The 27,313-nt window shown below is 50.9% G+C and overlaps 1 protein-coding gene across 1 annotated transcript in view; it reads left to right on the top strand.

The window, feature by feature from the left end:
• Positions 1–27,313, top strand: part of LOC116954506 (unconventional myosin-VIIa-like) — a 90,001-nt gene that overhangs the window by 6,039 nt on the left and 56,649 nt on the right. Inside the window, exons 2-16 of the mRNA XM_076052235.1 lie at positions 4,923–5,036; positions 5,748–5,900; positions 6,614–6,798; positions 7,861–7,982; positions 9,582–9,724; positions 11,223–11,336; positions 12,976–13,129; positions 15,570–15,646; positions 16,412–16,531; positions 20,771–20,919; positions 21,466–21,676; positions 22,645–22,780; positions 23,147–23,253; positions 25,477–25,668; positions 26,342–26,500. Coding sequence (XP_075908350.1) covers positions 4,923–5,036; positions 5,748–5,900; positions 6,614–6,798; positions 7,861–7,982; positions 9,582–9,724; positions 11,223–11,336; positions 12,976–13,129; positions 15,570–15,646; positions 16,412–16,531; positions 20,771–20,919; positions 21,466–21,676; positions 22,645–22,780; positions 23,147–23,253; positions 25,477–25,668; positions 26,342–26,500 — 2,136 coding nt within the window. The remainder of the gene's footprint in view (positions 1–4,922; positions 5,037–5,747; positions 5,901–6,613; positions 6,799–7,860; positions 7,983–9,581; positions 9,725–11,222; positions 11,337–12,975; positions 13,130–15,569; positions 15,647–16,411; positions 16,532–20,770; positions 20,920–21,465; positions 21,677–22,644; positions 22,781–23,146; positions 23,254–25,476; positions 25,669–26,341; positions 26,501–27,313) is intronic.

Genomic DNA, 27,313 nt, shown 5'->3' with positions numbered 1-27,313 from the left:
GTTTTAAGTACGGTCACGATGCTTTGGGTTAGGTGTGCCACGGTGGCTAGGAGATGTTAACTACCTTGCCTGGTATGCAGGAGGCCGTGGGTTCGATCCCGACCCTGATGCCTGCTGTATATTTGGAGTTTGCATGTCTCTCTCTCCGTGGGCAGGTAGATTTTTCTCCGGGCGTGTAATTACAATGCATTGGTCAATTGCCTTTTGTGACTTAAATGTGGTAAATACGACTCCAGATCAGGAATGTAAAAGAAAAAGTCAACTTTGACCCTTCCGCCTCTGACTCCGTGACATGTCGTAAATACTTGGGGGGGGGGGGGGTGGTGGGGCAGTAGTTGTGGGGCACGTAAATCTACCGCACTATGAACCCGGAGTTGGCGTGAGCTCGAGCTCTAGCCCTGGCTTACGACAAACATGAGCAATCGTCTGAGCCGGTGATGCCAGCGAGCGAAGCTTTGGTTTTTACTCGGGAGCGCCTTAGATTGAGTTAACCCCTACCCCTAACGAACACCCCATGAACGAAACCTTAAAGGAAAACCTTAACTGATTTAACAAACACATAAAACAACCTTAACCGATAAAAACCCTTGACAGATACAATTGAAGACAATCCTGAACAGACACATTCCTAAACAGATAAAACTGAACACAAGCCCTTGAATAAAACTGATAAAAAAAACCCTTAACAGAAAACAACTGAATGTAGACCCTTAACAAATATGAATGAAGGAGAATAGAACATGAAAGGCACGTGTTAGACACAGACGGGTTATAGCACAATTAGCTACGTTACTTTGCGAAAGAAGCTCAACATATGTACATAGAGACCCATAGACTCACACAGATACCTATAGACTCATCACACAGAGACTCATATATTCGCTAAGAGACCCATAGACTCGTACAGAGACCCTAGACTCACACATAGACTCTAGACTCACACAGAAACCCATTGACTCGCCAGAGACCCTGGACTCAGAGTTACATAAACTCACACAGAGACCCTAGACTCACACAGAGACCCTAGACTCACACAGACACCCATCGACTCACACAGAGACCCTAGACTCAGAGATACATAGACTCACACACTGCATCGCGCGCTTTCAGATTCGCTTCTGCAACCTTCTGGAACGCTCTTCCTTCCGATATCAGGAAGCCAATTGGAGCTATGCACTTTTAAATCATCATGATTGACAAACTAATTTCTTTAAAACTTCTTGGTGCTGTGCTTAATTTGTTATCCTCCTCCCCTCGCACCTCCGCTTAGCACGCTTGGCTACGCTTCCGTGCAAAAGAAATGCAACGTACGCACGTGTGTACGTACACACGTGCGTACATAGGCACGTGTGTACGCACGTGTGTACGTACCAAGGCCGTAGCCATGGAGTCAACATTGGGGGGGACCAAATTTTTCAGGGGGTCTAGCCCCCCCCCCGCCCCAGGAAAAAAATCTAAATTTGAAATAAATTTCCTGCCATTTCCTGGCTAAAATATAAAAAAATTCACTAACACATGGGATGGACTTTTTATATATTTTTTGCAATAATGTTTAATAGTGTATTGTATTTATTACATTGCTCTGTTTTGACTTTTTTTACTTTTTATTGTTTCATTGTATGTTTAGTGGAGTAGGAAGGTGTGCTGGACCACTACATATGTAATGGCAGAGATTAGGGATTAATAAAGTACAACCATAACCACAATCATATAAACAGAAATCTATGCGTTGTTATATGAAGACAAATTCAGATATTGTGGCCAAGGTTTTAGCAAATTGTTGTTTTTATTTACATAGCGTAGAAATGTTTTTTTAAATATATTGTTTACAGCAATATATTGGGGGGGGGGGACATTTTGAGCATATTTGGATGTATCCCCCCCAATATATATTATGATTACGGCCTTGGTACGTACACACAGACGTGCGTACGTAGCGCGAAGCCAGGGCGTCTTCGAGGACGGAAGCCAACGGAAGCCCTGGGACCGCTCCTCTGCCACGAAGTGGCGGTGACCTGCGGCAGGGTGACGCTCCGCCACCCAGTGGCATAACGAGCATGGGAGGGCATGGGGGGGGGTGCCTTAGCCCCCCCCACCCCCCGCCCCTCCCCTCCCCCCGCCTCCCCCCCTAATGGTGAAAACTACCAGTTGGGGGGGGGGGGGGCGTCCTTACCAACCACCACGAGATTCGATTTCAACACCGGTGTTAAAATAACGACAGCATATTTAAAACACGGCTTCAATATATCGTTTCATGAGAGTGCCTTCATTATTTGTGCCAATATTGCGAAGAGCTAACTATGAATGTGTCGTTAAACTCGCCGCCACCCGACGCTGCCAATTAGTAAGGTTTGTCACGCGAATAGCACATGCCAATTCGTTACTAAAACAATTCGTTACTGCTACAATTCGTTACTGTACTAGTAACGAATTGCCATGTTTTGTTTACGTGACAAACCTTACTAATTGGCTGCATCGGGTGGTGGCGGGTTTACCGACACATTTGTATTTACGCGATCTAACCCCCCCCAAAAAAAACTTCGATTATGGGTAATACTGGTCGCGAAAGCCTCCTACGTGTTGACCTGAAGATCTAACTAAGGAACACAGCGGATCTGTGGCGGCTGTATTGTGCGAAGACGGCGAGTGACATCCCCCTACAGCGTTAAACGCCCGAGACCGTGAGCGTCAACGGCGCGATGCCGATCAGGGCAAAGAGCGAGGCCGCGATATCTAAGAATAGCCTGCTGGGTGCGACCGTGCGGAAAGACAAATCAAATAATCACGCAGCTAAATTTTGATTTAAAGCTTTCGTGACCGCAGTGATTCATATTCTTAGCTCTTTCGGTAATGTCACGTTGAAGGGAAACAATAAAATAATAAAATATATATATAAAACAATAAACATTCTCACGACGTTTCGACCATAACACAAACGGTCGTCATCAGGTGTGTCGGTTTGCATTAACTTATTTATTTTTAAACGGTGTATTTATTTACTTATAAAAAACCGTCAGCGCCACGGGCAGCGATTTAGCAGTTTATTTAGAAGGACTAGATTGACTAGATGGACTGGTCCTTCTAAATAAACTGCCAAATCGCTGCGCGTGGCGGTAACGTTTTTTTAAATAAATAAATACACCGTTTAAAAATAAATAAATTAATACAAACCGACACACCTGATGACGACCGTTTGTGTTATGGTCGAAACGTCGTGAGAATTTTTATTGTTTTATATATATATTTTTATTATTTTATTGTTTCCCTTCAACGTGACTTTACTGAAAGAGCTAAGAATATGAATCACGCAGCCGTAAACCCCTCATCAGTACCCTACCTCATTGCAGATCTTAGTGGTCACCCGGTGCTGCTTATAAATCTCGACGTTCATCCTACAAACGCCCATCACAAGGGAGATACACAAACAGGCACATTTTATTTTTTTACCGTATTGAAACGGCCATGTTTTGTTTACGTGACAAGAATACGGGGTAAACCGTATGGGTTGACAGGTGTGTAGTCGTGTAGTGTGTAGTAGTGTATAGTGTAGTGTACAGTAGCAAACCTGTCAACTACCTTATCAGTGCCCTACCCTTATACAGACCAATTCTGATCGTATTGGTCACCCCGTGCCCCTTATAAATCTCAACGTTCATCCGATAAAGTCCCATCACAAGGGAGAAACACAAACAAATAGACAATCACCACTAGTACACTCACCACTAGTACACTCACCATTAGTACACTCACCACTAGCACACTCACCACTAGTACACTCACCACTACATAGCTTTCAACCCCGTATCAGTGCCCTACCTTATTACAGACCAATTCAGGGCCTTATTGGTCACCCCGTGCCCCTTATAAATCTCAACGTTCATCCTACAAAGTCCCATCACAAGGGAGAAACACAAATCGACACATTTGTTTGTGCCCGTATTGGAACGGCTGTATGCCGTATGGACCTGAAAACTCAATTTCCCCGTATACAAGAATACAGGGTAAACCGCATGGGTTGACTGGGGTATGTGCTCTGTAAGGCCCAGTCTCAATGTTCATCACCATAATCACCACCACCACTATCCATGGGGCAGCTAAGCCCGTAGTAAGGGGGGTTCATGTCACGTGTTGTTCCCACGCTCCTCTGCTCTGTCGTGCAGTGCCAGGATACGCCAAAGTAGTGGCCACAATCCTTCTGGCTCCAAATCTCTCACGATGATGTCGTCGTCACGCCCATCACTCTCTTGTTAGCTTTTCCTCTCCTTCCGGGTTCCTTCCATTTCATCCGAACAACAACGACAATAACAACGACAACAATAACAACGACAACGACAACAACAACAACGACAACACACTTTAACCGTTAACAGTTTGACTAAATAGTCAGCAAAAAAGAATGTTTTAAATTAAACTGTTGTCGTTTGTTGTGTTTTTATGTTTGTTGCTGTCATTTGTTGTTGTTTGTTGTTGTTGTTTGCTGTGTGTTTGTTATTGTCGTTGTTTGTTGTGTGTTTGTTGTGCGTTTGTTGTTGTGTTTGTTGTTGTGCGTTTGTTGTTGTTTGTTGTGTTTGTTGTTGTGTGCTGTGTGTTTGTTATTGTCGTTGTTTGTTGTGTGTTTGTTGTTGTTTGTTGTTGTGCGTTTGTTGTTGTTTTTGTTCTTGTGTGTTTGTTGGTGTGTTGTTGTTTTTTGTTCATTGTTTTTGTTTGTTGCTGTGTTTGTTGTTGTGTTTGTTGTTGTGTTTGTTGTTGTGTTTGTTGTGTGTTTGTTGTTGTTTGTTGTTGTTTTTGTTCTTGTGTGTTTGTTGGTGTGTTGTTGTTTTTCATTCATTGTTTTTGTTTGTTGCTGTGTTTGTTGTTGATTTTCATTTGTTGTTTGTTGTTGTTTGTTGGGCGTTGTTTGTTTGTTGTTGCCGTGTGGCCAGGGCGACCATGTCTTCCTGGACGTGGAGAATCCCGGGGAGTTTGCGGTCCCCATCGGAGCCGTCGTCAAACTCTCCGACTCCGGCAAAGTTCTGCTGCTGGATGACGAAGGCACCGTGAGTGGCGTGTCCGTCTGCCCGAATCGCTACCGTCCGCGTGTCCGTCTGCTTGTAGGGCTGTTGTGTGCTTGCTGATGAGCTATGTGTTGTGGAAGCCGGGCAGTATGCCGATCGGCTGTTTGCACGAGACCAGTCGCACCCGCGCCATTTCGGCACCAAAGCCGGCGTCACCCTTGTAGGCCGTCACCACCGTCACCGCCGTCACCACCGTCACCGTTGTCTTCACCATCACCACCGTCACCGCCGTCACCGCCGTCACCGCCGTCACCACCGTCACCGTTGTCTTCACCATCACCACCGTCACCGCCGTCACCACCGTCACCGTTGTCTTCACCATCACCACCGTCACCGCCGTCACCGCTGTCACCACCGTCACCGCTATCTTCACCATCACCACCGTCGCCACTGTCGCCACCGTCACTGTCGTCACCGCTGTTGCCGCTATCACCACCGTCACCGCTATCTTCACCATCACCACCGTCACCGCCGTCACCACTGTCGACGCCGTCACCACCGTCACCACCATCACCGTCACCGCTGTTGCCGCTATCACCACCGTCGCCACTGTCGTTGACGTCGTGTCGACGACGTCAACGACAGCGGTGACGTCGTCGACACGACGACGACGACGTCACCGCTGTCGTGGCCGCGTTGATGTCGTCGTGCCGCCGCTGCCGCCGCTGTGTCCGCGTCCCCAATGGGCTGCAGGAGCACTGGGTGACTCCGGCCAACGAGGGCCTCATCCGGCTGATGCACCCGACGTCGGTGACGGGCGTGGAGGACATGATCCGCCTGGGGGACCTGCACGAGGCGGGAATCCTCCGCAACCTGTTCACGCGATACCAGGAGGACCTCATATACGTGGGTGCACGCGCACGCGTACACACGTGCGTACACTGAGCGTACACGCGCGCACGTACGCGCGTGTACGCGTGTGTAGAGAGGGTCTCAGGGTCTCATGTACGTGTGTACACCCATACGCACGCGTGTACACACGCGCGCACCAAGCGTGTGTGCGCACATACACACACACACAGTGTACGTGTGCGTATGTGTGTACGTACAAATGAAAGACAAAGATCTCCAGTATAGCCTTAACAGACTGTTGGGGCAAGTGCTGTTAGTAAGCGTCTATGAAGACCGGCACGGCACACTAAGGGGTGGGTGGCCAGCACCGCGCCCGGCCGCCTTTGTCTCCCAAGTGTACACACATTCACACACGTACACTGTTTTTAAATGTGGAGGGAGAAACTGGAGGACCCGGAGAAAAAACATCACACGACCACGGCGAGAGAGAGCGAGAGAGGGAAAGACACGCAAATTCCAAATATAAAGCAGGCGTCAGGGTCGGGATCGAACCCACGCCCTCCTGCATACCAGGCGAGGGAATTAACATCTCCTAGCCACCGTGATGAGAGAGAGAGAGAGAGAGAGACGCGGAAATTCCAAATGCACAGCAGGCGTCAGGGTCGGGAACGAACCCACGACCTCCTGGGGCTTCACGCCACCGTGCCCATAGCTCCCAGTGCCCTTCCCGTGACAACACCCACTGTCGTTGCGGGGCGTGCGTGCAGACGTACACGGGCTCCATCCTGGTCGCCGTGAACCCCTACAAGACGCTGAACGTCTACTCGCCCGAGGCGATCCAGCAGTATCGTGGGCGCAAGGTGGGCGAGCTGCCGCCCCACATCTTCGCCCTCGCCGACAACGCCCACTTCAACATGCGGCGTAACGAGCGTAACCAGTGCTGCATTATCAGGTGGGCAGTCGTGTGGCAAGGGGTGGGGGGGGGGGGGGGGCGGGAGGGGGCAATCCGATGAGCTGTAAAGCTTTTTTTAGGGCTGTAAGTACGATGTTTGTGACGTGGGGAGCACGGTTGGAGCATTTGTCGGTGAGACCTAGATCCAGATGGTGATGAGACCTAGATCCAGATGGTGATGAGACCTAGATCCAGATGGTGATGAGACCTAGATCCAGATGGTGATGAAACCTAGATCCAGATGGTGACGAGGCCTTGATCCAGATGGTGACGAGGCCTTGATCCAGATGGTGATGAGACCTAGATCCAGATGGTGATGAGGCCTTGATCCAGATGGTGATGAGACCTTGATCCAGATGGTGATGATACCTAGATTCAGATGGTGATGAGACTTTGATCCAGATAGTTATGAGACCTAGATCTATATGGTCATGAGGCCTATATCCAGTTGGTGATGAGACCTCAATTCAGATGGTGATGAGACCTAGATACAGATGGTGATGAGACCTAGATCCAGATGGTGATGAGACCTAGATCCAGATGGTGATGAGACCTAGATCCAGATGGTGACGAGACCTTGATCCAGATGGTCATGAGACCTAGATCCAGATGGTCATGAGACCTAGATCCAGATGGCGATGAGACCTAGATCCAGATGGTGAAGAGACCTTGATCCAGATGGTCATGAGACCTAGATCCAGATGGTCATGAGACCTAGATCCAGATGGTGATGAGACCTAGATCCAGATAGTTATGAGACCTAGATCTATATGGTCATGAGGCCTAGATCCAGATGGTGATGAGACCTCGGTCCAGATGGTCATGAGACCTAGATCCAGATCGTCCTTAAACCTGGATGGCCACCAGATCTCGGAGAGAGGCCATGCGACCGTCGTGAGACCTCAATAAGATCAGATGTCGAATGTTTTTACAACCGCTGCTGCTGCGCGATCTGTCGGAAGGCAGTAATGAAGGGAGCCACGGCGAGGGTGGGCGCGATCTCAATGGCATTTTGACCTCTCGGCTCCTGACCGTGACCTCCCGACCCTGCGCTGCCCACAGCGGGGAGTCCGGCGCTGGCAAGACGGAGAGCACCAAGCTCATCCTGCAGTTCCTGGCGGCCGTGAGCGGTCAGCACTCCTGGGTGGAGCAGCAGATCCTGGAGGCGAACCCAATCCTCGAAGGTGCGTGGCTCCGGAGCCGAGCACGCCCGTCGGCTCTTCGAGTACCACGCCGTGACGTCATTCGCGTTTTTCGCATTGCGGGGCTCTCACGCTTAAGTGAATTCTCGGAGGGTGGCGAGTAAGGAATGCGACGGAGGGCCCCCCTCGGGTCACATACATGAGCTCGGATCCGAACGAACGTGAGCTAGGTCAGGAGGGCTGGCAACCTGCCGCCTCCGGTGACGCACGCGGCTCTTTGCGGACTGCTTCGTGAACGTGTAAAAATATAAATGCGTCGTTAAAACCCGCCACCACCCGGCGCAGCCAACTAGTAAGGGTTGTCACGTAAACAGAACGTGCCAATTCGTCGCAAGTGCAGCACACCGGTGTGTTGGAGAGCCAAGCCACAACATTTACAATCTGTTATGGATGATATTGGTTACGAAAGCCTACGTGTTAAACTGCTTCATGAACATAATGTATGGACGTACGTAAAGCAAGAACATTTGATATTGCGCACCCACATGAGTCCAGTCCATCACGGATGCTCTCTGAAGCAACAACAACAACAACTACCGTTTTGAGTCTGTTGCGGATCTGGCTCAGACTCAGGGATGGACCCCTCGAACGTGAGCTGTTCCGAGGTCTTTGGGCCGGAGACCCCCGAAAACTGTGCCGGCCGTATCCGCACGCCCCGCGGATCATAGTCGGAGTCGATATGTGTTCACATCGCATTGCAGCTCTTGAACTATTGAAGCGATGTATTTTTTGTTGCTTTACCAAATTTGAAAGGAGAAAACGCGGCCTCTTCTTGTCCTCGTTAATTTCTTTGGTCGCCGACCCCCGCGATAGGCCAGGGGTCGGTGACCGAACATTTTTTTTTTAGAATTCGGTACGGTGACATTTTTTTTTTTACTTTAACTCACTCAACAGTTCAAGAGTCGCAACGCACGCGAGTTACGAGACGTTAGCCCATTTATTATTATTATAATATTTCGGCTATATTTTATTTATTTATTAAAGCTTTTGCGCAACAGCTCACGAGCCTATCACGGCTAGTTGGGCGTTCTGGTTGGAAGATCTCCCCGTCGCAGTAAAAATCTGCCGGCCTGATGCGACTTAAGATTTGTACCGGAGGGGGGGAGGGGAGGCAAAGGAGGGGTGAGGGAGTAGGGGGATCACTGCCCCCAGGTTACTGACACCCCCCCCTCTCCATTGGTCTATCAGTCGCCTTGGCAACAAGGTAGCATTGTGACGTCACGGCAAGGCATTTCCACTTCCCTCCGCTCCCCTACCCCGAGGCGTTCGCGTCGAATTCAGCCGCGGTCGTCGTCGTTTTTGCAGAGAGGTTCGACGGAGGTTCGAATCTCGCGGCCGCCCTGATTAATACCGGCGGGTGGCGTAATAACCACGACAATGATTCCACGCGTCGCCACCACCGCCTAATTTTTACACATGTCCCATCCGCTCATGTCGTGCCATCTCGCCAACCGTCTTGTGCCGTGGTTAGTTCACCGTACAGCGCCTTGCTTAAGGCACTATGCAAACGTACGATAAGATAATAATGATGATAATAAAAAAAAAAATAATGTTAACCACGTGCCGCCTGGTGCGCCGCAGCCTTCGGCAACGCCAAGACGATCCGGAACGACAACTCGAGCCGCTTCGGGAAGTACGTGGAAATTCACTTCAACGAGAAGAGCGTCATCGAGGGAGCACGCATCGAGCAGTACCTCCTGGAGAAGACGCGCGTGTGTGGACAGGTACCCGTCGTCGTCGGCGTCATCGTCAACGTCGTCGTCGGCGTCATCATCAACGTCGTCAACGTCGTCAACGTCGTCGTCATCGTCGAGCGCTCGTTTTGTTTCGTGGTCACTGTTTTATCTCGCGACATTATTGGATGTGTAGGCCTTTGCTTTAACATCTATTTCTGTGACCAGTCACAAGCTAATCCCTTAGCTATTTCAATGCTAAATTACTAGTTGCCTCTGTGGATGTGTAGGTTTTGACTTTAACATAGCCATTCCTGTGACCAGTCACAAGCTAATCCCTCAGCTATTTTTATATGTAAACCCCTTTGTCAAGGTGCCTCACTTGTCCCAACCAGCGTAAAAGTCGCTACGAATCTTAACATCGTTCATTGAAGCTCTGTCGTCCCGACAGGTCTGTACCTTTCACCTGAAGACGGCCACTTGCGTTGTGGCCGAAACGTCGTGAGAATTTTATTGTGTTATTTTATTATTTTATTCTCATTCTACGTGACTTTACTGAAAGAACCAAAGAAGATGAATCCTTGCAGTCACGAAAGCTTTAAATCGAAATTTAATATTCGGATACATTTTAATTGAAAGCTTTCGTCACTGCAGTGATTCATATTCTTGGTTCTTTCGGTAAAGTCACGTTGAAGGGAAAATATATTTTATTATTTTATTGTTTCCCTTCAACGTGGCTTTACCGAAAGAACCAAGAATATTATTCAGATACTTTCTAGATTTGAAGTTTTCGTGACTGCAAGGATCCATATTATTTGATTCTATCGGTAAAGTCACATAGGTGAAAAAATAAAAATAAATAAAATCACTTTCGGTAAAGTCACGGAGGTGAAAAAATAAAAATAAATGTTTCTTATTTTTTTTCATTTTTCTTTCTTTCTCCCACCTACGTGACTTTACCGAAAGAACCACCGAATATTCAGAGACTGTTCGATGCCATCCGAACAATGTCGTTGAGGCAAAGTGACCACATTAAATTTTGATTTAAAGCTTTCGTGACTGCAGTGATTCATATTCTTGGTTCTTTCGGTAAAGTCACGTTGAAGGGAAACAATACAATAATAAAGTATATATAAAACAATTGTCACGTTGAAGGGAAACAATAAAATAATAAAGTATATATAAAACAATTGTTTTATATATTGTTTTATTGTTTTATATATATATATTTTTTGTTTCCCTTCAACGTGACCTTACCGAAAGAACCAAGAATATATAGTGACCACATTATTCGGATACTGTCACACAAAACAAAATCTGGCTGATAATTATTGGCTGATAGGATCGCAGACCTCGGGCAATTGTTGTCACCGGCTCATCCTGGACCCTCTGGGTCATCCTCTCTCTCTCTCTCTGAGTCGTCCTCTGTCCGAATAACGTCATTATCACTCAGCGTTTGGGGGGGGGGGCGGGGGGAGGGGGGTTTGGTGGGGGTGCGGCACTTCCTCCGACTCCCACCCTTTTATATTTCCCCCACGCAACAACGCAGGCCGAGCAGGAGCGCAACTACCACGTCTTCTACTGCCTACTGCTCGGCTCGAGCGACGAGCAAAAGAAGAGACTGGGACTCGGAAAGCCGGCGGACTACGCCTTCCTCACCACGGTAACGTCCGGCGCCTCGGACTCTTTTGCCGGAGACGCGCGCGACGCGTCGCCGAGGATAAGCGGGCGGAGGGAGGGAGGGAGGAGGAGGAGGAGGAGAGGGTGGGAGGGCAGCCTTAAGTAACGCGCTGGACGATGACGACGTGGGGGAGGCACGTACGTTGGACTTCTACCGCGCCGTGCGTGGCCGACCGTGCGACTGCGACGGTTGGTGGATCGCCGCAGCACAAGGAGCTCCCCTTCCCGTGGGTGGGCGTCGAGGAGCAGGAGCCGCACACCCTGGCGCTGTCCACCAGGAGGCGGCAAGTGCAGCAATGATGTGGACTCCATTTGCGTAGGATAGCGCGTTTCCCCCTCGCACACGCGCCGGCTGCCTCCGGACGCTCTGGTTTTCCTCCGCGCGTGTGAACGCTCGTGATGTATCCACGGTGAATTCCCGTCGCGCCGCACGTAGCCAACCGTGCTAATCGGTGGTGTTAGAGAAGGACAACAAAATAAACACAACAAAGCCGGACAGATAAATTGGCTGATGGCACCTTGATATATATTGAGGACCGCTGAGTTTGGGCAATTGTCACCGGCTCATCGCGTGGGTGACTTTCTGATCATCCGTGGCTCCTTCTCCTGGAGCCTCTTGGTCGTCCTCTCTCTCTGAGTCGTCCCCTCTCTCTCTCTCTCTCTGAGTCGTCCTCTCTCTCTCTGAGTCGTCCTCTCTCTGAGTCGTCCTCTCTCTCTGAGTCGTCCTCTCTCTCTCTGAGTCGTCCTCTCTCTGAGTCGTCCTCTCTCTCTCTGAGTCGCCCTCTCTTTCTCTGAGTCGTCCTCTCTCTCTGAGTCGTCCTCTCTCTGAGTCGTCCTCTCTCTCTCTGAGTCGCCCTCTCTTTCTCTGAGTCGTCCTCTCTCTCTGAGTCGTCCTCTCTCTGAGTCGTCCTCTCTCTCTCTGAGTCGCCCTCTCTCTCTGAGTCGTCCTCTCTCTCTGAGTCGCCCTCTCTCTCTCTGAGTCGTCCTCTCTCTCTGAGTCGTCCTCTCTCTCTCTGAGCTGTCCTCTCTCTCTGAGTCGTCCTCTCTCTTTGAGTCGTCCTCTCTCTCTCTGAGTCGTCCTCTCTCTCTGAGTTGTCCTCTCTCTCTGAGTCGTCCTCTCTCTCTGAGTCGTCCTTTCTCTCTCTGAGTCGTCCTCTCTATCTCTGAGTCGTCCTCTCTCTGAGTCGCCCTCTTTCTCTCTGAGTCGTCCTCTCTCTTTGAGTCGTCCTCTCTTTCTGAGTCGTCCTCTCTCTCTCTGAGTCGTCCGCTCTCTCTCTGAGTCGTCCTCTCTCTCTGAGTCGTCCTCTCTCTCTCTGAGTCATCCTCTCTCTCTGAGTCGTCCTCTCTCTCTGAGTCGTCCTCTCTCTCTGAGTCGTCCTCTCTCTCTCTGAGTCGTCCTCTCTCTCTCTGAGTCGTCCTCTCTCTCTCTGAGTCGTCCTCTCTCTCTGGGTCGTCCTCTCTCTCTGGGTCGTCCTCTCTCTCTGAGTCGTGCCCTCTCTCTCTCTGAGTCGTCTTCTCTCTCTCTACTGCCTACTGCTCGGATAATAGACGGATATCTATGATCTCTTTTCTTCCCCCGTGCCAACACCGTCGCCGCGGTGTTCCCACGCTCGCCGCCGCAGGGCAACTGCACGCGCTGCGACGGACGCGACGACCTCAAGGACTTCGCGAGTATCCGCTCCGCGATGAAGGTGCTCGCCTTCTCCGAGACTGAGTACCTGGGCATCTCCAAGATGCTGGCGAGCATCCTGCACCTGGGGAACCTCAAGCTTCAAGGTGCGGGCGAGCAATCACCTTGGCGGCGGGTGTACAGGAGGTCGTGGGTTCAACCCCGACCCTGACGACGCCTGCTGCTGTGTATTTGGATTCTGCGTCTCTCTCTCTCTCATCATCATCACGGTGGCTAGGAGATGTTAACTACTTCGCCTGGTATACAGGAGGTTGTGGGTTCAACCCCGACCCTGACGACGCCTGCTGCTGTATATTTTGATTCTGCGTGTCTCTCGCTCTCTCATTATCATCACGGTGGCTAGGAGATGTTAACTACCTCGTCCGGTATACAGGAGGTAGTGGGTTCAACCCCACCCCTGACGAAGCCTGCTGCTGTATATTTGGAGTTTGCGTGTCTCTCTCTCTCTCTCCCCGTGGTCGAGTGGATTTTTATCCAAGTCCTCTGGTTTTCCCCTCCACATTTAGAATTAACGTCACACGCGTTTAGAGTATTTGGCCGGTATACAACTTCCACGTGATGATGATGATGATTAAAAGCCCAATTCGTTGAGCTAACATTTATGATAGGCAGGTTGCTTCTGAAAAAGAGCCGTATGGCTCTGTGGGGCCTCACCTCGTAAAATAAAAATAGTTTTCAATGATGTCACGTAGAATGCAAATGATATAATAAAAATAAAACATAATAAAATAAAATTCTCACGACGTTTCGGCCACAACACAGACAGCGCTGTCTTCTGGACAGTCCTCTTTCTTCACCTGCAGAAGGCTACTTGTGTTGTGGCCGAAACGTCGTGAGAATTTTATTTTATTACGTTTAATTTTTATTATTTTATTTCCATTCTACGTGACGTTACCGAAAGAACCAATAAGATGAGTCCCTGCAGTCACGAAAGCTTTAAATCGAAATTTAAAGTTTTCAATGAGTTTCACTTCAAACCTTGACTTTAAGCATTTCGTGACTGCAGGAATTAATATTCTTTGGGTCTTTCGGTAAAGAAAATAACAAAAAAGCGATGACGTTTCGATCACAACACAAGCGATCGTCATCAGGAGGAAAAAAAGAGGGGGGAAAGGGGCCGTCCATAAATGACGTCACGCACCTGGGGGGGGGGGGGGGGCGGGGTCAGATATTTGTGACGATGGGGGGGGGGGGGGTTGAGAAATGTGACGTCACATCAAAATGCGCAACTTTAAATGAATACAGACAACACGTTCTACTTAATTAAATAGACTTTTTAATAAATGTTTTCTCCTACAACATCAGAGTGCAGCGCTACATTAAATATGCGCTTCAATGGCAATAGTTTAAAGCGATTTGAAGCATGTTTTATATATTTTTTTTGGGGGGGCAGAGCTTTGTGACGTCACATATACTTTTTGTGACGCCGTGTGTCGAGAGAGAGAGGGGGGGGGGGTCAAAAATCGTCCAAAATCGCGTGACGTCATTTATGGACGGCCCCAAAGATTGTTGTCGTGATCTAAGCGTCGTGGTTGTTTGTTATTTTCTTTGAGCCTGTCTACGTGACTTTACCGAAACACCCAAAGAATACAATTTCACTTCATCCTCATGAAAGTTCGACGGTTCTGACCGCCATATCCGGAATAGTTCAGTGGGCCCGATCTCGTAAAATAAAAATAAATCGTATGTCATAGAGAAGTGTTCTTTTTTTTTTTTACCTACTGCAGCCTCGCATCCCTTCGATTCTCAATCGTTAAAATGTTTTAATGTTAACAGGCACATAGGTTCGATGAAACAAATAAGTTGTACATACATTTTTCGATTTAAAGCTTTCGTGACTGCAAGGATTCATCTTCTTTGTTTTTTTTCGGTAAAGTCACCACGTAGAATGAGAATAAAATAATAAAATAACACGATAAAATTCTCACGACGTTTCGGCCACAACGCAAGCGGCCGTCTTCAGGTGAAAGGTACAGACCTACATACATGCCCGTGATTAATTTGTGCCTTAGATGATCTTCCATCTAAAATCACCTGCCATGTCCCGCACCCCCGCAAAGGGCACCTCGCACCCCCAGTGGGCACGTGATGCACCCCCAGTGGGCGCGTGATGCACCCCCAGTGGGCGCGTGATGCACCCACAGTGGGCACGTGATGCACCCCCAGCGGGCACGTGATGCACCCACAGTGGGCGCGTGATGCCCCCCCCAGCTTAAGAAGAAGAACCGCAGGTTTAGCCGCTGCCCGCGGCAGTAACGGCGCTCCCGTAAATCGGTCGGAGCTCGCGCAGCGCTTAAAGCGATGCGCCCTCTCGATCCCCCGAGACCCGAGTGGCGATTCCCACTAACGGCCACCAAAACACCAGTTCCTGGGCTATCCCCCTTGGGGTCGACTCAGCATCAAACGAGTAGCCGGTCGCGGCAAATGTGTGAGCATCGCCGCCGGGGAAGGCGCACGGGGCCGTTGCGCTGAGCAGTCTGCTGAGGGCCGTGCGATGGACCTCTGCCTCTGTGACCCCGACGACAGGCACTGTGAGCAGCAACATTGAGTGCTGCGAAATTCTCGCCAACGACCACCTGACCTGGGCCTCCAAGCTTCTCGAGGTGACTTCAAGAAACTCCCCCGAATCCACCGCCGATGCGTTCACGGCAAGGCCGTAATTATAATATATTGGGGACGCACACACACACACCCCTCCCAATATTCAAATATGCTAAAAATGTCCCCCCCCCCTCCCCAATATATTGCTATATATATTTAAAAAATGGCTATGCTATGTAAAAAAAAAATCGATTTGCTGAACCTTGGCCGCAATATCTGGACTTGTCTTCATATCAATCAATGCATAGATTTCTATTTATAGGATTGTGGTTATGGTTGTACTTTATTAATCCCTAATCTCTGCCATTACATACAATGAAACAAGAAATGGTAAAAAAGTAAAAAAAAACCAGAGCGATGTAACACAATACACCGTTAGACATTATTGTTAAAAAATAAATAAGAAGGCCATCCCACGTGTTAGTGAATTTTCTATTATTTTAGGCGGGAAATTAGTTTTCAAATGTAGATATTTTTTCCGTGTTGGGACACCCTGGAAGATTTTGTCCCTCCCCCAATGTTGACTCCATGGCTACGGCTTTGGTTCACGGCGTCGCTCGGACGCCGACGCCGCGCGTCTCTCTCCGACAGTTCACCGAGCGCGACGTCATCGGCGCCAGGTCCGCTCGGGCGCTCCGGTTACCCCCGGCACGGCACGGTTTTGCCCTGTGGAAAAAGGTGTTGTGAGTGGTGGGTGGGTGGGTTGGTGGGTGGGTGGGTGGGGGGGTGAAAGGTGAGGGGTTTTACTCTGCCGTGGTCCGCTGCAGGTGGATGAGGCCGAGGTTCAAGAGTGCCTCACCAAGAAGGTGATGCTGATGCGTGGGGAGACGGTGACGACGCTGCTCAGCATGGCACAGACTCAGGAGGTCCGGAACGCCTTCGTGAAGGTAAGGGGCCGTCCATAAATGACGTCACGCACCTGGGGGGGGGGGGGAGGGGGGTCAGACATTTGTGACGATGAGTGACGACGGGGGGGGAGGTTTGAGAAATGTGACGTCACGTCAAAATGCGCAAACTTTAAATAAATCTAGACAACACGTTCTACTTAATTAAATAGACTTTTTAATAAATGTGTTTCTCCTACAACATCAGAGTGCAGTGCCACATTAAATACGCACTACAATGACAATAGTTTAAAGCGATTTGAAGCATGTTTTATTTTGGGTTGGGGGGGGGCAGAGCTTTGTGACGTCATATTTGAGGGGGGAGGGGTCTGACTTTTTGTGACGCCGTGTGACGAAGGGGGGGGGGGTGGGGGGGGGTTCAAAAATCGTCCAAAACCGCGTTACGTCATTTATGCACGGCCCTTAATCTGTGAAGATAAAAAAAAAAACCGAAACTACTAAAACTATTTCCTTTTTATTTTACCCGGGTGAGGACCTCGCTGAGCTACGTGGACATTTTTTAAAATTTTCTTTCACAAGCGACTTGGCCATCTCAAATGATAGCTCAACGCAGTGACGTATCATCATTGTGTAGACATTTTATAGGGGAGGGCAAACACTCTGAAACACGTGATGTTGAGTCTCAATGTGGAGGGGAAAAACCGGAGGACCCGGAGAAAAATCCACGCGACCACTGCGAAAGAGAGAGAGACAAGCAAAATACAAATACACAGCAGCAGCAGCAGGCGTCGGGATCGAACCCACGATCTCCTGCATACCAGGCGAGGTAGTTAACATCTCCTAGCCACCGTGATGATGATGAGAGAGACGCAAACTCCAAATATACAGGAGGCGTCAGGTTCGGGATCGAACCCACGATCTCCTGCATACCAGGCGAGGTAGTTAACATCTCCTAGCCACCGTGATGACGATGAGAGAGACGCAAACTCCAAATATACAGGAGGCGTCAGGTTCGGGATCGAACCCACGATCTCCTGCATACCAGGTGAGGTAGTTAACATCTCCTAGCCACCGTGATGATGATGAAAGAGAGAGACGCAAACTCCAAATATACAGCAGGCGTCAGGTTCGGGATCGAACCCACGATCTCCTGCATACCAGGCGAGGTAGTTAACATCTTTGGTTCTATTGGGTAAAGTCACGTAGGTAAAAAATAAAATAACAAAAATAACGACGTTTCGGCCACAACACAAGCGGCCTTCATCAGGTGAAGGGACGAGACTGTCTGGAGGACAGCGCTGGAGTGAAAAAAGGCCACGCTCAGATCACGACCTTTAAGCTGTGTGAGAAGAAACAAAGCGCCTTGACAAAGGAATTAGCATATAATTTAGCATTGAAATGGCTCATTGAAATAGCTAAGTTAAAGTATACACATCCGCAGAGGCACTCCTTGACAAAGGCATTAGCATAGAATTTAGCATTGAAATAGCTGAGTGATTAGCTTGTAACTGGTCACAGAAATAGCTATGTTAAAGTCAGAGCATATACATTCACCGAGGCACCTAGTACAAATCAAACAGGAGAATTTAGCGAAACACAACCACGCTCAGACCGCGGACCTTTAAACTGTGTGCGAGCAAACAGGTGTCCTGACAAAGAAATTAGCATAAAAAATAGCATTTGATTGGCCGATTTTAGAAAAGAGGTGGTGTACGTGCCGGTGGACTTGCCGTTTGGCGCGGGGGGGGGGGGGGGGGGGGTGGAGTTTAACTGTTGATGGTGTGAAAAGGGAATTTATAAGAGCTGCAAAAGTTTGGGGTACCACTACTTGAAAAATATACTGTACCATTGAAATGAGTTTAATGTTTAGTTCGATTTAGAACATCTTTCCAATGGTTGCTTAATTTGAAACCATCTTCTCGGTTGAAATTGTGTCTGTGTTTGTAGATCTGAATTGCCTCGTGAACAAATCTCTGATAAAAACCCGTGGGTTTGCAAAGAACCTTGGTATCGGAGAAAATTATATCGTGATCATTTTCTCCGATACCAAGGTTCTTTGCAAACCCACGGGTTTTTATCAGAGATTTGTTCACGAGGCAATTCAGATCTACAAACACAGACACAATTTCAACCAAGAAGATGGTTTCAAATTAAGCAACCATTGGAAAGATGTTCTAAATCGAACTAAACATTAAACTCATTTCAATGGTACAGTATATTTTTCAAGTAGTGGTACCCCAAACTTTCGCAGCTCTTATAAATTCCCTTTTCACACCATCAATAGGTAAACTCCCCCCCCCCCCCGCGCCAAACGGCAAGTCCACCGGCACGTACACCACCTCTTTTCTAAAATCGGCCAATCAAATGCTAATTTGTATGCTAATTTCTTTGTCAGGACACCTTGTTTGCTCGCACACAGTTTAAAGGTCCGCAGTCTGAGCGTGGTTGTGTTTCGCTAAATTCGCCTGTTTGATTTGTACTAGGTGCCTCGGTGAATGTATATGCTCTGACTTTAACATAGCTATTTCTGTGACCAGTTACAAGCTAATCACTCAGCTATTTCAATGCTAAATTCTATGCTAATTCCTTTGTCAAGGGGTGCCTCTGCAGATGTGTATACTTTAACTTAGCTATTTCAATGAGCCATTTCAATGCTAAATTATATGCTAATTCCTTTGTCAAGGCGCTTTGTTTCTTCTCACACAGCTTAAAGGTCGTGATCTGAGCGTGGCCTTTTTTCACTCCAGCGCTGTCCTCCAGACAGACTCGTCCCTTCACCTGATGAAGGCCGCTTGTGTTGTGGCCGAAACGTCGTGATTTTTGTTATTTTATTTTTTACCTACGTGACTTTACCCAATAGAACCAAAGAGTATGGATCCTAGCAGTCACGAAAGCTTTAAATCTAGAATAGTTAACATCTCCTAGCCACCGTGATGATGAAAGAGAGAGACGCAAACTCCAAATATACAGGAGGCGTCAGGTTCGGGATCGAACCCACGATCTCCTGCATACCAGGCGAGGTAGTTAACATCTCCTAGCCACCGCGGCGACATCGTTGTTGTTGCTGCTATAATTACCCGGCCTCTGCCCACTCAGCAGTATCAATGTGTGCACCACCACAGCTAGTCGATCGGCAGGTCTCGTGCAGTGAGATAAAATGTTGGGTCCTCTCACATCTAGAATTAAACGTCTGGCCAGCCAGGGTAACTAGGACAAAGTTCACTCCAAATAACCCATGAACTGCGTGGCATTCTGGCAGTGCTGCATTTTTTGCAGCATTGATTCAAGGCAAGCAAAATCTCCACCGATTAGACATTCAGTGCCTCGTCAGCAGAGCAAGGATTTGCTTGAGTCAATGCCGGCGGAACTGCCAAATCGTACCAGGCAAGGACTGGTTTCAACACTCAGTATCTCATCAGCAGAGCAAGGCTTTGCTTGAATCAATACCGGTGGAATTGCCAAATCGTACCAGGCAGGGACTGGTTTCAACACTCAGTGTCTCATCAGCAGAGCAAGGCTTTGCTTGAATCAATGCCGGTGGAATTGCCAAATCGTACCAGGCAAGGACTGGTTTCAACACTCAGTGTATCATCAGCAGAGCAAGGCTTTGCTTGAATCAATGCCGGTGGAATTGCCAAATCGTACCAGGCAAGGACTGGTTTGAACACTCAGTGTCTCATCAGCAGAGCAAGGCTTTGCTTGAATCAATGCTGGTAGAACTGCCAAATCGTACCAGGCAAGGACTGGTTTCACCACTCAGTGTCTCATCAGCAGAGCAAGGCTTTGCTTGAATCAATGCCGGTGGAACTGCCAAATCGTACCAGGCAAGGACTGGCTTCAACACTCAGTGTCTCATCAGCAGTGTCGGGCTTTGCTTGAATCATTCCTGGCGAGAACTGCCAAATCGTACCAGGCAAGGATCCTCCCCTCTCTCTCCGCTACAGGGTCCTGATTCAGCGCGACGTGGCATCTCATCCCGTCGTTGCGCGGAACATGAATCACAAAATGAGCTCGCAAACCCCTTACAGAGGAACGAACCTCTCATTTTCTTTCTTACGCGGAGAGAAGGGGAGAGAGAGAGACATGGATATGGGAAGGCGACTGATCGCTCCGCTTCGTTTATCTCGTTGTTTAATTCGTTCCTCTCCGTCACGACCGCTCGGGCTGTCATTTCAAAACGCCTCTATCGGCTCGATCACAGGATCGAGCCGAGCAAAGCTGCCGGTTCCGCGCCCACGGCTGCCGCGCCCTTTCACTCCTGGCCACTTACCCCTGTTGCAGGCGATCTACGGCAGGATGTTCGTGTGGATCGTGGACAAGATGAACTCCATCGTGTACAAGCCGCCTTCTCGCGGCGGCGAGCAGCAGAAAGAGCGGCGCTCCATCGGCCTCCTCGACATCTTCGGCTTCGAGAACTTCCAGACGAACAGGTGTGTGTCCCCCCCCCCCACCCTCCCCTCCGCATGTCCGTCTCGTCCTTCCGTGGGCCATCGTCTCGTTCATTCGTACACTCATTCAGTCAGGCAGTCAGCTGGTTATGCACCCACCCATTCACTAGCCCACTCGCTCACACACTCGCTCTTCCAAAATGAGACTCCTATCCCGGGTCTCCTGAGTTCTCAGCCGGTTACAGAATTAACTTGGAATTCATGAACTCATTCTTTCATCATCTCATTCATTTACCCATTCACTCACCCACACACCCAAACACTCACCCATCCAACCACTCACCAACCCACTCACTCACCCACCCAACAAAACACTCATCCACCGACCCACCCACTCACTCACCCACACACCCACCCAACCACTCACCAACCCATCCAACTACTCACTCACCCACCCACCCACTCACTCACCCACCCACCCAACCACTCACCGACCCACCCACCCCTATCCTGGTCTCTCGAGTTCTCACCCGTGTCTCCTCCTCCTCCCCCCTCATCCCCCCCCCCCCCGGTGCCACCTCGTCGCAGCTTCGAGCAGTTCTGCATCAACCTGGCCAACGAGGCGCTGCAGCAGTTCTTCGTGGGCCACATCTTCAAGCTGGAGCAGGAGGAGTACGAGCGAGAGTCCATCTCGTGGAAGAACATCACCTTCACGGACAACCAGGAGGCCCTCGACATGATCTCCAGCCGCCCGCTCAACCTCATCGCGCTCATCGACGAGGAGAGCAAATTCCCGCAGGTTGGAACCGCGAGCGACGTCACTGCTGCTCGTTTTAAACCTCGTCGATAGATGACTCGACCCTCGCTCCCCACCCCCCCCCCCCCTCACCAGGTAAGGCCCCCACTCAGCTATATGTACAGCCTCTCCTTCAGAAGCGACCCCGGCCACCACAAATGATTGATCGACGAAGTGGGCCGCTTATCATCATCGTCGTCATCGTCGTCATCGTCGTCATCGTCGTCGTCATCGTCGTCGTCATCGTCATCGTCGTCATCGTCGTCATCGTTGTCGTCGTCGTCATTGTCGTCGTCATTGTCGTCGTCATTGTCGTCATTGTCATCGTCATTGTCATCATCGTCGTCATTGTCATCGTCGTCGTCATCGTCGTCATCGTCGGCGCGGAAATTAACAGCGGCAGCCAAATGCTCGAAACGCGTGACGTCGATTGTAAACGGGGAGTCATGGGCGGGATGACAACCTCCTGTATACCAGGCGAGGTAGGTAACATCTCCCCGCCACTGTGGCGCCCAGGAGGTCTGCCTAGGGCCCATGGATCGCAGCGCCCGGAGGGATATTCGCAACGGCCCATTGCTGGCTTGGGTGACTGCGACGACGAGGACTCCTCTACTTACGAACATTCGACTTACGAACTTTCATAGATACGGAGAAACCTGGTCCGTATGTCCACGTTCCGTAGTGACATCTACAGAACGTAAATAACGTGTGGCATCTACGTCTGCAGAACATGAAGAACCAGTGACATCTACATCTGCAGGAGATTACACAACTTTTAAAGCAATTCCCCGTGTTTAGTGTACTGTACACGCCGTACAACGCGTTTGGAATCGACAGGAGTAAAGTTGGCACTTACGAACGAATCTACTTACGAACAGACCTCTGGAACCTAACTCGTTCGTTAGTAGAGGAGTCCCCGTTCTCCTACGACTACGACACGCAATGATGCCCCCCCCCCCTTACCTCCGCAGGGCACGGACGCCACAATGCTCGCGAAGTTGACGGCTCAACACAAGAAGAACGCCCACTTCATCCCCCCCCGGAGCAACCACAGCACGCGCTTCGGGATCTCGCACTTCGCCGGGGACGTCTTCTACGAGAGCACGGGTGAGGGCGTGCGCGTGTGTTGGCTGGGTCAACGGTTGGCGAGGTACAGTGCGAAAGAAGTTCAACATCCGTTCAGCTCCCATGACTGTGGCCACCCGAACCAGACAATGGAACCCGAACCAGACAATGAAACCCGAACCAGACAATGAAACCCGAACCAGACAATGGAACCCGAACCAGACAATGGAACCCGAACCAGACAATGGAATCCGAACCAGACAATGGAATCCGAACCAGACAATGAAACCCGAACCAGACAATGAAACCCGAACCAGACAATGGAACCCGAACCAGACAATGGAATCGGGCGCTTACCCGGGGTGGGGTGGTCGATGTCACTTGTCCCTCCCCCCACCCCTCGCTCAGGGTTCCTGGAGAAGAACCGCGACTCCCTGATCCCCGACATCCTCGCTCTGGTGCAGTCCTCGAAGAACTCCTTCCTCACGCGCATCTTCGCCGGCGACCTCAACACCGTGCGTGCACCACTACCACACCGCACCACACGACACCACACCACACCGCACCGCTCCGCACCGCACCACACCGCACCGCTCCGCACCAAACCACACCGCACCGCACCACTACCACACCGCACCACACCACACCACACCACACCGCACCACACCGCACCGCACCGCTCCGCACTGCATCACACCACACCACACCGCTCCGCACCGCTGGCCGACGGTGGCGCTCGCGTGGTCAGCGCCGCTTGCGGGCGCAGAGATGAGGCCGCCGCCGCTGCTGCTGGTGGTGGTGGTGGTGGTTGACGCTGCTGCTGCTGGTGGTGGTGGTGGTTGACGCTGCTGCTGCTGCTGATGCTACTGCTGCTGCTGGTGGTGGTGGTGGTTGACGCTGCTGCTGCTGGTGGTGGTGGTGGTTGACGCTGCTGCTGCTGCTGATGCTACTGCTGCTGCTGGTGGTGGTGGTGGTTGACGCTGCTGCTGCTGCTGATGCTACTGCTGCTGCTGGTGCTACTGCTGCTGGTGGTGGTGGTGGTTGACGCTGCTGCTGCTGCTGCTGGTGGTGGTGGTGGTTGACGCTGCTGCTGCTGGTGGTGGTGGTGGTTGACGCTGCTGCTGCTGCTGATGCTACTGCTGCTGCTGGTGGTGGTGGTGGTTGACGCTGCTGCTGCTGCTGCTGATGCTACTGCTGCTGCTGGTGCTACTGCTGCTGGTGGTGGTGGTGGTTGACGCTGCTGCTGCTGCTGGTGGTGGTGGTGGTTGACGCTGCTGCTGCTGCTGCTGGTGGTGGTGGTGGTTGACGCTGCTGCTGCTGCTGATGCTACTGCTGCTGCTGGTGGTGGTGGTGGTTGACGCTGCTGCTACTGGTGGTGGTGGTTGACGGTGCTGCTACTGCTGCTGGTGGTGGTAGTGGTTGACGCTGCTGCTGCTGCTGATGCTACTGCTGCTGCTGGTGCTACTGCTGCTGGTGGTGGTGGTGGTTGACGCTGCTGCTGCTGCTGGTGGTGGTGGTGGTTGACGCTGCTGCTGCTGCTGGTGGTGGTGGTGGTTGACGCTGCTGCTGCTGCTGATGCTACTGCTGCTGCTGGTGGTGGTGGTGGTTGACGCTGCTGCTGCTGCTGCTGATGCTACTGCTGCTGCTGGTGCTACTGCTGCTGGTGGTGGTGGTTGACGCTGCTGCTGGTGGTGGTGGTGGTTGACGCTGCTGCTGCTGCTGGTGGTGGTGGTGGTGGTTGACGCTGCTGCTGCTGCTGATGCTACTGCTGCTGCTGGTGGTGGTGGTGGTTGACGCTGCTGCTACTGGTGGTGGTGGTTGACGGTGCTGCTACTGCTGCTGGTGGTGGTGGTGGTTGACGCTGCTGCTGCTGCTGGTGGTGGTGGTGGTTGACGCTGCTGCTGCTGCTGATGCTACTGCTGCTGCTGGTGGTGGTGGTGGTTGACGCTGCTGCTGCTGCTGCTGATGCTACTGCTGCTGCTGGTGCTACTGCTGCTGGTGGTGGTGGTTGACGCTGCTGCTGGTGGTGGTGGTGGTTGACGCTGCTGCTGCTGCTGGTGGTGGTGGTGGTGGTTGACGCTGCTGCTGCTGCTGATGCTACTGCTGCTGCTGGTGGTGGTGGTGGTTGACGCTGCTGCTACTGGTGGTGGTGGTTGACGGTGCTGCTACTGCTGCTGGTGGTGGTGGTGGTTGACGCTGCTGCTGCTGCTGGTGGTGGTGGTGGTTGACGCTGCTGCTGCTGCTGATGCTACTGCTGCTGCTGGTGGTGGTGGTGGTTGACGCTGCTGCTACTGGTGGTGGTGGTTGACGGTGCTGCTACTGCTGCTGGTGGTGGTGGTGGTTGACGCTGCTGCTGCTGCTGCTACTGCTGGTGGTGGTGGTTGACGCTGCTGCTACTGCTGCTGGTGGTGGTGGTTGACGCTGCTGCTGCTGGTGGTGGTTGACGCTGCTGCTGCTGCTGGTGGTGGTGGTTGACGCTGCTGCTACTGCTGCTGGTGGTTGACGCTGCTGCTGCTGCTACTGCTCACACTGCTGATCCCCCTGCTGCTGCTGCTTCCACTATTGCTGCTGCTGCTCCTACTGCTGCTGCTCGTTAATGATGCTGCTCCCACTGCTGCTCCTACTGCTGCTGCTGCTCCTACCGCTGCTGCTGCTCCTACTGCTCCTGCTGGTTAATGTTGCTGCTGCTGCTGCTGCTTCCACCGATGCTGCTCTTCCCACCGCTGCTGTCGCTGCAGGACAAGGGCTCGATTCCGTTCCACAAGCGCGCCGGCGACTCGGTGAGGGTGCACGGCACCCTGACGCACCGGCGCCCCACCACGCTCAGCGGGCAGTTCCGCAAGTCCCTGGAGGAGCTAATGAAGGCGCTGGGCTTGTGCCAGCCGTGGTTCATCCGCTGCATCAAACCCAACGACGCCAAGAAGCCCCAGGTGCGCCGCCGATGCTTGCCAGCGCCGCCGTTCCGGCTCCGTCGACGCTGCCGGCGCCGCCGTTCCGGCTCCGTCGACGCTGCCGGCGCCGCCGTTCCGGCGCCGCAGTCAAAATGTTTTCTTGACCGGGCCTCAACCCGCTTGTGCTTTATTATTATTATTGTCTTTTAAATCGAGGTTGAACACTCATTTCTTTTCGGACGGCTTTTTGTATTTACTTTATTGTCCTTATCCTGCACCCCCGAATACGATGCTAATAGTTCAGTGGGCCTTACCTCGTAAGATAAAAAAAAAATAGCATAGTTTTATTTGTATATATTTTTGTGTCATTTATTGGCCTTTCCTATACTTTGCACTCCTGTTGTGTTAATCTATCGCTTGTCGCGGTAACGTTCTGACCCCGTGGCCCCCTTGCTTGACATCTGTGAAAAAAAAGAGCTATATAGCTCATCGGATTCCTCCTCCAGTCTAAATAAAGATTCTGATTCTAACTACAAATCGGAGGTGCGGGCCAGGGGCAGGAGGTTTGTTCTCCCATCCGCGTGCACCCACCGGCTGCCCCCCTCTCTATCTGGGCGTCATTCCTCCATCTCCCTCTCTCCGTGCTGTCCCTCGTGCCCCCCCCCCCCCACCGCGCCCTCCACCGCCCCCCCCCCCGACCTTACCCCCACAGCTCTTCGACCGGGAGTTGTTCGTGCGCCAGCTGCGCTACTCGGGGATGATGGAGACGATCCGCATCCGGAGGTCGGGATACCCCATCCGGTACACCTTTGCCGAGTTTGTGGAGCGCTATCGCTTCACGCTGCCCGGCTTCCAGCCCAAAGAGGCCCAGGTGCGAACCGACGGCCACTGTCCCCACCCCCCACGCCCCCCCCCCCACTCCACTTTCTCCCCACCAGGCCGCTAAGGGGGAATAGTAACAGCACAGTACAGGGATTACTCTACTTATGAACGAGTTAGGTTCCAGAGGTCTGTTCGTAAGTCAAAGTCCAACTTTACTCCTGTCGATTCCAAACACGTTGTATGGCGTGTAGAATAAACATGAGGAATTGCTTTCAAAAGTTGTATCATCTTCTGTAGATGTAAATGCCACTGGTTCTTCACGTTCTGTAGATGCCACTGGTTCTGCTTCATGTTCTGCAGATGTAAATGTCACGTGTTCTTCGTGTTCTGTAGATGTAGATGCCACCACCGCCATCTATTGCAGGGCGGTTGAGCTTACGACTCTCGGTCTGAACGGGCAACTGGACATACTGGACCAGTACGAAAAAATAAGAATGGGTTTTACCCTTTCTGGCAATAAAACAGGAGGTGTTAAGATGTTCAAACACCAAATAGGAACCTTTTGCAAGGAAGCAAGTTCGCATCAACCACACGTACTTGCGGTGAACATGCAAAAAAACATGCTCTGATAGTACAAAGATAATGAACTATCAGGGCATTTATAGCTTGGGGTGAGCAGCTACAACATGCGATACCTTTTTGGCAGTATTGAACATGCAAACGACGGACCAGGTTTGTTCGTACGTCTGAAAGTTCGCAAGTCAAGTGTTCGTAAGTAGAGTCATCGTAGTTCCCTCAGTTAACGGATGTTTAATCCGTTTGGGCAAAAAAAAAAAACGACCGTGAACTGAAATGGCTGTTA

Source organism: Petromyzon marinus, chromosome 55 (assembly GCF_048934315.1).
Source record: "Petromyzon marinus isolate PM22_M1 ecotype Great Lakes invasive population chromosome 55, UKy_Petmar_22M1.pri1.0, whole genome shotgun sequence".
Classification (NCBI taxonomy): Eukaryota; Metazoa; Chordata; class Hyperoartia; order Petromyzontiformes; family Petromyzontidae; genus Petromyzon; species Petromyzon marinus.
The sequence above is the reverse complement of the archived record's forward strand: the minus strand, read 5'-3'. Positions and strand labels throughout refer to the sequence as shown.